The sequence below is a fragment of the Bufo gargarizans genome, chromosome 2 (assembly GCF_014858855.1).
Source record: "Bufo gargarizans isolate SCDJY-AF-19 chromosome 2, ASM1485885v1, whole genome shotgun sequence".
Lineage (NCBI taxonomy): Eukaryota > Metazoa > Chordata > Amphibia > Anura > Bufonidae > Bufo > Bufo gargarizans.
In genome coordinates, this window is record NC_058081.1 from 714,201,674 (window position 1) to 714,212,583 (window position 10,910).

Below are 10,910 nucleotides of genomic sequence, written 5' to 3' on the forward strand. Positions count from 1 at the left end.
GGCGCTGAGTTCCCACCTAGGGGCTCAAATCCGGAAAAGAACTGATCAGTTTTATCCCCATGTATTCTGAATGGAGAGCAATCCATTCAGGAGGCATCAGGATGTCTTCAGTTCAGTCTTTCTGACTGATCAGGCTTTTCAGAAAACCGTAGCATGTTGTATTTCTACCTCCGGCCAAAAATCCTGAACACTTTGACTGAACGCCTGATCAGGCTTTTTTCCCATTGACTTGCATTAACGCCGGATCCGGCGCCGTGTGTTCAGTCAAAACGGATCCGGCTTTTGCATGTTAAACCCGAAAAATAGGAAAAAAAAGTAAAAGTCCATAAATGGCGGAACCGTTTTTTCCAATGCATTTTTCCATTGTGATCGAAAGCCTGATCAGGATTCAAATGTAATCAGTTTTCACACGTTTTTCCGGATCCGGCGGGCAGTTCCGGTGTCGGAATTGAACGCCGGATTCAAACAACGCTAGTGTGAAAGTAGCCGAAGCCGATCATATACGATACTGTCCACTGAGATACTGTATCCAATGATGTGTGATACTGTCTGCTGAGCTGTGTATCTAATCCTATCCTGTGTGATATTGTCTATTGAGCTGTAATATCTAAGCCTGTGATGTATGATACAGTCTGTTCACCCACTGTATCTAAACGCAGCAGCTGTATCTAAGCTTGTCATGTTTGATACTGTCTGCTGAGTTGCTATACCTAAGCCTATATTGTGCTATACTTGCCGCTGAGCTGGTGTATCTAAGCCTGTGATATTATCTGTCGAGCTGTTGTATCTAAACCTATCATGTGTGAGATTCTCCTCTGATCTTCAGTATCTAAGCCTATCATGTGTGGTACTGTCTGCTGCGCTTATATAGTTAAACCTATCATGTGTGTAAGGCTACATTCACACGACCGCGGTGTTTCGCGAATCCGCAATTTGCGGACGACACATGCCGCCTCTACCATAGAAAATGCATAATCTTGCCGCACTTTGGAACTACGGAGGTGGATGCTGTCTGCATCTTTTGCGGCCCGATTGAAACGAATAGGTCTGCACCTGTGAAATTGCGGAACGGATGCGGACTCATTCATACGGTCCTGTGTATGAAGTCTAAATGTCCCCTCAGATGGTGTATCTAAGCTCATCATGCATGATTCTTTCTGCTGAGCTGTGTATCTAAGCCTGTATCTAATCCAGTGGCTCTTGTTGTGACTTATCTCTGACCATCGTTCTTTTTTCAGCACTTTCAGTCCATCTTACAAACCCTGGAGAGTCAGATTTCAGCTCAGCGCCAGCGTCTGGTGGAAACACACCTGGGTCGGGTGGTTGCAGCTCTCAATGATAACCGCAGGGCGGCGCTGGAGAACTACTTGGCCAGTGTGCAGACCACACCCCTGGATGTAAGCCCCTCCTCCTCGGACCTCTTCAGACCCCCAGAGACGTTTTTCAGAACCGCTATAATCAGAACAATGTGTTGTGTCTGTTTTCGAGCAGCCGGAGAAGGTTCTGCTGGCCCTGAAGAAATACATACATGCGGAGCAGAAAGACCAGCGCCATACGGTGCGTCACTACCAGCACGTCAGCAGCGCGGAGCCGGACAGAGCCGAGACCATTCAGTTCCAGGTACCGGGGTCTGCCCTCTGTGGTCTGTCTCTTCACTGGTGGCTGGTGTCTCCTCTGTCAGTTACAGTGGTACCGTCTCTTCTTCAGGTTCTGACCCACCTCCGCGTCATTGAGGAGCGAGTCAACCAGTCCCTATCACTGCTGTACCGGAACCCCCAGCTGACTCCGGAGCTACGGGAGCAGATCGGTGAGGAATGTGGACACATGGCGGACCTCACACCATGCACTGTAGCGTCTCTCCAGTGCTTGGGCACCCACACAGTGCATATGCAGTGTCCACACAATACACATACAGCACCCACACAGGACAAGTATGGCACCTACAAGGACACGTACACAGTACACATACAGCACCCACACAGGACAAGTATGGCACCTACAAGGACACGTACACAGTACACATACAGCACCCACACAGGACAAGTATGGCACCCACAAAGTCCATTCGGTCCGGACACTTCTCTCAGCCGCCTCGTCTCTGCAGAATGTGACACACAGACATTTTTGGATTCCTTACTTTTCTGTACCCCCAAATACTATCCTGATGAAAAATGAGTGCCCCCCATAGTAACAGTGCTCCTCATAGTCCAACCAATAGCAATTCCCTTCTAGAATGCCCTCATTAGTAATACTGCCCCCTACAGTGCCCCCAACAGTAATAATGCTCCCCAAGAGTGCGCCCATTAGTAGAAGAGACCTCCAGTATTAATAATACCCTTACAGAGCCCCCAGTAGAAATAAGGCCCCTATTGTCCCCCCAGTGGTGACAAAGTTCTCTACAGACCCCTCAGTAGTAATAAAGCCCCCCACAGTGCTCTTAGTAGAAATAATGCAGATCTATAAGTCCCTCCTATAGAGCCCCCAGTAGTAATAAGAACTTCTAATGTCCCTTGGATTTAAAATGCCCCCACAGTGCCCCCAGTATTTATATCGCCCCCTACTGTTATAATGCTCGCCCTGAAGCGCCCCCAGTATTTATAATGCCGCCTGCAGTGCCCCCTGTAGTTATATTCCTCCATTTAGTGTCCTCAAAAATCATAATTCCTCAGCACCTCCGCCATACAGTCCGATGTAAATAACACTATTTCCCTCCCTCCGCCATAGAGTCCCATATAAATACCATCACACCATCTCTCTATCCCTCTCCAATATACAGTCCCATGTAAATAACATCCATCTCTATCTACAGCCCCCTCCAAAATACAGCCCCATGTAAATAACATCACACCACCTCTCCTGCCCCCTCCAATATGCAGACCCATGTAAATAACATCCCCCTCTATCTACAGCCCCCTCCAAAAAACAGCCCCATGCAAATAACATCACACCATCTCTCCTGCACCCTCCAATATACCATCCCATGTAAATATCACCCCTCCCCAGCCACCTCCAACATGCAGTCCCATGTAAATAACATTATCCCTTAACATTCAGTCCCATGTAACTAATATCACTCCGCCCCATAGCCGCCTTCAACATACAGTCCCATATAAATAACATTACCCCTCAACATACAGTCCCATGTAAATAACATCACCCTACCCCAGCCACTTCCAAATTTCAGTCCCATGTAATTAACATCACTGCACCTCACTGTCCCATGTAAATAACTTCCCTCCCTTCAGCCCTAATATACAGTCCCAGTTAAATAACTTACCTCTCCTCATGTAGCAGACATCACCTAAGCCTCTTCCCAGGACTTCTCTTCACTGCTGAGCCGTCCCCTCCTGCACTGGTCACATGATTGTGACATCATCCCAGGTCCTTTTCAGCTACTGCATTTAGAACTGATCACAGGTCCTTCAGCTCTTGCAGTGCATTAGGGTCAATTGTATTTCTGTCTTGAGGACGGCAATACAGTTATATCTAATAGGCAGGACATTCGGAGCCTGGGACAAAACATCAGGGGTCCAGGCCCCGAATGTTTTGACTTAGCAACGACCCTGCAGTATGTCACCCACAAAGTAAACATATCCCAGACACAGCACGCGCACTGTACACATACAGCACGCGCACTGTACACATACAGCACGCGCACTGTACACATACAGCACGCGCACTGTACACATACAGCACGCGCACTGTACACATACAGCATGCACACATGTGCGACTGGCTGCTCTGTTCATTTCAGGGGGGCTTCTCATGAATAGTGGGGGTCCCAGCAGTAGGATCGGTGATGGAGATAGGGGATAAATTATTCAAACTGGAACACCCCTTTAAGTCTGTTGTACAGCATCAAACTTAAGGAGAGGCCTACACCTTTATGTAACTTTGGTGCTTCCTCCGGCAGCACAGAGGGGCTTGAGAAAACATGGGTCTTCATAAATGTCCCGCATAGTACCTATACAGCACCCTCATACCACACATACACTGTATACATACAGCACCCTCATACCACACATACACTGTATACATACAGCACCCTCATCATACACATATGACACCCACACACTACTTATATGGCACTTTCATGCCACCCGTACAGAACCCATAATGTAGTGAATTCCTTCTCCCAGAGAGGAAATAATCAGCATAAGAGAAGACGGAAAGGCATGTTGTCCACTGGTCCAGAGCCTGTACACACCTAGCCCTGCTCACAGCTGAGGCCATGACACAATGGGGCACATTTACTATAGTGTCTGTGCCTGTTTCCGACTGTCTAAATGCTAAGTCTCATTTATCAACTGATTTTGCGCCTGTTTTGGAGGCTTTTGCACCTCGTTCACTTATTTTTAGTTTTAAGACTAATTCAGAAGTTTTCAGACCTTTGTGACTTTTTTCTGACCTATGTATGTAGGTGCGCCTTTTTTGCGCCTGTCTTATTTCTACTCCACTCCTGACCAGGCTTATTTTCCCACCTGTTTTAAGGGGGAACTTGCACAATTTTTTACATTGAAAGAGATAAACATGCAACTTTTTTCTAGTCACTTGCGTAAACCAATGAGACAAGTCTAAGTGAATATGAACCCGTCTTACAAGAACACAACCGACTAGAGGTCAGACCTAAACCGAAAAAGAAAAACCTGAGCCTCAAATTAGCGACATGCGTTGCCAATACACCTGTTCTTTTTTACTCCAAAAAAAGGCGAGTTTCATAAATGTGCCACCAATGCATCCAGTCTGTTATTTAAAGGCATCTATAGCACAAATCTCTCTCTTGCCCTGATAGCTTGTTACAATGTATCAGTGCAGCTAAAATGTATCAGCATGTTTAGCAAGTTAGGGCTCATGCACACGAACGGGTGCCAGCTGGGCCTCTATTGTGGCCCGCAAACAGTTGGTCCGCAATATACGGGCACCGGCCGTTTGTGCACTGCATCACGGATGCGGACCCATTAACTTGACCCCCACTGAAGCACTACAGAGCGCTTCCGTGGTTTTCTGTCGGTGCATACGCAAAAAAATAGAACATGTTTTTTGCGGTGCGGACAGATCACGAACCCATTCAATGGGTATGCATCCGTCTATGCCAGCCCGCGGACGGTGCCCGTGCATTGGAGACACGTTCATGTGCATGAGTTCTTAATGTTTGTTTAGGCTAGGTGAGTACAGGTTTTCAGCCTCTGGATGTTAACAAGAATGGTGGTATTCACTGACAGCCAGCAGAGATCTTAAAACTGTTTCATTATGGCATTTTTGGCAGAGAGCTGGCTGCGCACAGAATGGGTTGGAGCTAGCGATCTCCTGAGCTCAACGCAGAAGAAGCTGAGCGAAGACAGCGACTACCCCGAGATGAGAGTGCCCTCCCAAAACTCCGCCGAGACGTCTCAAGGAGAGGGTGAGGAGGAGGCCGAAGCCCTGTCTGCCAGTCTTCCCGTCCCCTTCCCCTTTTCTCGGCTCTCTCTTTAAATCTTGAGTCTGTGTTGTCTCTTATGAACATTGTCTTCCTTTCTCTCTTTGTCTTCTCCGCTTGCTTTGTCTCCTTGTTACTTTTTGCCTTTTGGGGGACGCCTCATCAGATTCCCAGCAGATAGAACGGAAAGGTCAGTGCTTGGGTCGTGCGTCTGTCTCTTTAAATCTCTTCCGCCTGCTGCCCGTTGGGTATACTTTAGAAAGTGAAAACAGTAGTGTCGCCCATGGCAACCAATCAGATTCATGCTCAAAAATTGCTTCGATCCTGCTGAAAGCTGGGCTACAACCAACATGGCCGCCATTACGGCTCCCACAGGTTTCTCCTGCCTCGTTCCCTCCCACCTCAAAAAAGATTTTGGATACACCCCACTCAGTCCTGCTGCTCCTTTTCACAAGTCCACCCAGTCCTAATGAATTCAAAATGGCTGCTATCAAACAAAATAAATTTCCATTGGTTGCTATGAGCCACAGCGCTGTTCCTATTAGCAGTGTTTTTAGTATGTGACCCCCTATATTCCGTGTGTCCCCTCATGACGGGGTCTTCCTGTGTTTCCCGTAGGCTCAGCGGTCTGGGACATGTACTCAGATTTCCCCCCTAGTGAGCGGACTATTACTTTCCCAGGACAGAAGGTGAGGCACCCCGACAGTATATATCTTTAGGGTGAATATGTGTGGCCACGGGGTATGACTAAAGGTGTGTCCCCCCCCTCATATTTAGGATAACGGATCGGTAAAGCAGGTCCACTACCAATCCCGAAGACATCCAGCGTGATGAACTGGTGAGTAGAACACACGCTCTCCCCCTGCTGGCGGGTCTGAGTATAACGTCAGCTCGTATCCTTACAGGGCAGGTCCACATGGGACGGAATTACGATGGGTTTTACTTCTTGGATTGCACCATTATCCGAAGTCCGACTGCACTATAGTAGCCTTGGGGATGAGATTTTACAAATCTGACGTGAAATCTGCAGTCGGACTTGCACTGGGAAAAAATTCTAGTTTTAGGTATCAGTCATTCTAGTTAGAGCAGATTTACTTAGATGCAGCAAATTTATTAAAGGGGTATTCCGATAGGATGAAGCTATCTCCTATCCACACATCAGGGGATCACTATTAGATCTGACTGCTCCATACCCCTCCATACCGCACATGTTGCGCCATTCATTTCTAGCGGACAGCTGGAAATAACCAAGCGCTTGTACTCGTCCTGTAGAGATTAAATGGAATGGAATGCTGCCCCATTCATTTCAGAGGTAGAGGCCCCCATTCTTGTGATCGGTGGAGGTCCCAGCGTTCAGACCCTAATAATCCTGTGGATAAAGATTAACTTAATCTAACCAGAATACCCTTAAAGGGGTTTTCCTGTACTTAGATATTGATGGCCTATCCTCAGGATAGGTCATCAATATTTTATTGGTGGGTATCTGACACCCAGCACCCCCCTCCCCCCCACCCCCACATCAGCTGTTTTGGGCAGCTGCTGGCATCGGAGACTATACAGTGGACGGAGCCAGGAGCATAAGGTTCTGTCCCCTGTATAGTGGCCGTGCCAAGTACCACAGCTCAGCTCCTCGTGGGTGGAGCCTTCCGTCCACTGTATAGTTGCCAATATCAGCGGCTGCAAAAAGCTCCATCGATCCCATGTTGATGACCTATTCTGTGGCTCGACCATTAGTATTAGTCCCGGAAAACCCCTTTAATAAATTTGTTACATCTTGGGTTGTCCGTCCACAACAATGTGGGCTGGCATTAATTTAAGCTGTAATTTTCACAAATTTTCTTGAGTAAATTATGATAAATTTGGATGATATGCTAATCCTCATGTAGATTTTTTGAAAGGTGACGTAAACAGCTGAAAATCCCCCCCAAAAAGTTGCAAATTTTTTAAACAAGGTGCAGCCTGCCTAAAAAAACTTTACATTTATATACTTTAAAAAAATGTGTGTACATCACTGATACAATCCCTCCCCATAGTCACTCAGTTCCTTGATATTTCAAAGATCTCTACTTCCTGTCAGTGAGTGACAGCAACAGATTCTATCCAGAAGCTAGAAACCTGTCCCGACCTAATACCCACAGCGGAGGGTTAGATACAGCTGTATCCAGACTGTGAATCCTCGGTGCACTCCAGCCTGGCACAATGTATCGGTGAGAGTGAGGCCTCATGCATTCAAACATATTTTCATTCCGTGTCCGTTCCGTTTTTTTATGCGGACCGTATATAGAACCATCCATTTCAATGGGTCCGCAAAAAAACAGAAGGTACTCCGCGTGCATTCCGTTTCCGTATGTCCGTATTTCCGTTCCGCAAAAAAATAGAACATGTCCTATTATTGTCCGCATTACGGACAAGGATAGAACTGTTCCATTCTGCAAAATACGGAATGCACACAGATGTCATCCATATTTTTTGCGGACCGCAAAATACATACGGTCGTGTGCATGAGGCCTGAAGTGTAACAAACCATCAGGACCAGGAGAGAGTTGTCTAGGCTGGGTACAATGGTAACAAACCCTCAGCTGTGAAGAGCATTAAGTCAGAATGAGTTTTCAGCCTCTGGATATAACTCAAGAATGTTTCTATTCACTGACAGCAAGTGGGGCTTTTGACAATGATGAAAAATGAGATCATTCAGGAATTCCAGCAGTCCACCATCTGTTCCTTGCCTAGATATGGTAGGAGATTTCCAGCCTCAGCACTGAAGCCCTTTCATTTACTGCAGGTCCGGACTAGTGTTTATACCGAGCTGCCCTTTAACCCTTAGGATACCGGAGGTTTTTGCCTTTTTTATTTTTCTTCCCTATTACCGTAAGCCGTAACTTTTTTATATTTCCGGTCACATAGCTGTATGAGGGCTTTTTTGCGGGACAGGTTGTACTTTCCAATGCCACCATTAATTATAGCATAAAATGTAGTGGGAAGAGGTAAAAAAAAATCCAAATAGGGTGGAATTGGCAAAAAAACGCAATTCCTCCACCATTTTATGGGTTTTGCTTCCACAGCGTTTTATTTATGGGAAAACTGACCCATGCCCTTCATTCTCTGGGTCAGTACGATTACAACAATACCCCATATGTGTAGTTTGTTTTCACATCACCATATTCAGACCCCCATAACGTTTTTATACTTATGTCTACTGAGCTGTTTAGGGGCTCATTTTTTGCGGAACAATCTGTCGTTTTTATTGATACCATTTTGTAGTGTGCGTGATCACATTTTATAGAAAAAATGTGGGTAAGAGAAGCAATAAAAAAATGGCAAATTGGCCATTTTGACCCTTTTTTCCCAATTTTTTTAAATATTTTAATAGTATGGGCATTTTCGGTCGCGATGATACCCATTATGTTTATATTTATTGTTATTTATTTTTTTATTATACGGAAAGGGGGGTGATTTAAACTTTAATATTTTTTTTTATTTATTTTTTTGTGTGATCAGGCTACTTTCACACTTGCGGCAGTGTGATCCGGCGGGCAGTTCCGTCGTCGGAACTGGCCGCCGGATCCACCGATCTGCCGCTGACTGAATCTGCCGTCTCTCCACTTGTCATGCGGACCGACTGATCCGTCTTGTACATTTTTCTCATTTTTACCGATCTGCGTATGCGCATGCCGGAACGACGGATCCGCATGCCGGAACGACGGTATTCTGAATGCCGGATCCGGCGCTAATACATTCCTATGGGAAAAAATGCCGGATCCGGCGTTCAGGCATGTCTTCAGTTTTTTTCGCCGGAGAGAAAACCGTAGCATGCTACGGTTTTCTCTTTTGCCTGATCAGTCAAAACGACTGAACTGAAGACATCTTGATGCATCCTGAACGGATTACTCTCCATTCAGAATGCATGGGGATAAAACTGATCAGGATTCTTCCGGCATAGAGCCGCTGTGACGGAACTCTATGCCGGAAAAGAAAAACGCAAGTGTGAAAGTACCCTCATTTATAGGCTCATATAATAGCTTCAAAATTATGTTTTTTAATTTTCGATTTTCTTCTAGCAGGGATTTTTAAATTCTTATCCTGGCCTGCCATCTGGTGGCCAAAATAAAAATTGCAGCATGAATACTTTCAGCCTCGTCAGCAAGGCTAAAAGTATTTAGCGCAACTATCGATGCACCCTTTGGCCACCAGGGGCATCGGAAGCAAGCCGGGAAGCGCAAGCTTCCAGGTTTTTGCGAATTTAGATGCAGTGACGTCACTTGGTCACAGCATCTAAAGCATTTAAATACCGTGATCGGCATTATTGCCAGTCACAGTAATTAGCCTCAGGTCTCTGCTGTTTGAAACAGCAGAGATCTGCCGGCCATGACGCCCGCTGCACATGCGAGCGGACGCCATGTTCACACATCTCTCCAGCGCTGTATACGTACGGCACTGGTAGCGAACAGGTTAATTGTCTGATCATCTAGATTCTAGAATGTTGGATAATCCGGCCTGATTTAAAGGGCATCTGTCAGCAGTTTTTTCCCTTTGAAACTGGCTGACCTGTTACATGTGCACTTGGCAGCTGAAGGCATCTGTAATGGTCCCATGTTCATATGTGCCCACATTGCTGAAAAAAATTATGTTATCTATATGCAAATGAGTCTCTAGGAGCAACAGGGGCGTTGTCATTACACCTAGAGGCTCTGCTCTCTCTGCAACTGCTGAGCCCTCTGCATTTTATTTGACACGGTCAGAAGTGAGAAAGTCATTACACCTGACCCTGTCAATCAAAGTGCAGAGGGTTCAGCAGTTGCAGAGAGAGCAGAGCCTCTAGGTGTAATGGTAACACCCCCATTGCTCTTAGAGGCTAATTTGCATGTATTAAAACATCATGTTTCTCAGCAATGCGGGCACATAGGAACATGGGACCAACACAGATGCCTTAAGGCTGCCAAGCGCACATGTAACAGGTCAGCCAGGGTCATAGGTACAAAACTGCTGACAGATGCTGTGTAAGGGAGATGTGTACCAATAGAGTTTAATTGAAAGCAGGCGCTGACAACATTCCCGTCGCCATAGAGACACTATGCTCATTAGTTTACCAGTAATTAAGTAAAGATTTATCCTGCAGGAACCAGACACCCTGGTCACGTTTAACCGAGGAGCTCTGATTGGTCTGTTGGTGGTGGCGGTTGCCGTGGCGATGGTTATAATTATCAGCCTACTTCTTATCAGACGCAAGCCCTACGGGACCATCAGCCACGGGATTATAGAGGTAAGGCGGAGTGGAGTACGATGGACACTGTCCCGGTCATCTTGTGACATGTGGTGACAGCCGGAGGTCTCTGCAAAACACAGATCCGCCCCAATTTTTTTTTGATGAAATCCGAGTTACATTGTTTTTTTTGTGGATCCATTATAACAATGCCTGTCCTTGTGCGCAAAACGGACAAGAATAGAACATGTTCCATTTTTTTGCAGAACAGACTTGCGGACAGAGGCAGCATGC

At 46.2% G+C, this 10,910-nt stretch overlaps 1 protein-coding gene across 1 annotated transcript in view; it reads left to right on the top strand.

Moving 5' to 3' along the window:
• The window catches only part of APLP1 (amyloid beta precursor like protein 1), a 52,260-nt gene that overhangs the window by 36,930 nt on the left and 4,420 nt on the right, over positions 1 to 10,910 (top strand). Inside the window, 9 exon segments of the mRNA XM_044282586.1 lie at positions 1,239 to 1,397; positions 1,492 to 1,620; positions 1,708 to 1,807; positions 5,267 to 5,401; positions 5,583 to 5,606; positions 6,035 to 6,105; positions 6,194 to 6,229; positions 6,231 to 6,254; positions 10,533 to 10,676. Of these exon segments, the coding sequence (XP_044138521.1) occupies positions 1,239 to 1,397; positions 1,492 to 1,620; positions 1,708 to 1,807; positions 5,267 to 5,401; positions 5,583 to 5,606; positions 6,035 to 6,105; positions 6,194 to 6,229; positions 6,231 to 6,254; positions 10,533 to 10,676 (822 nt within the window).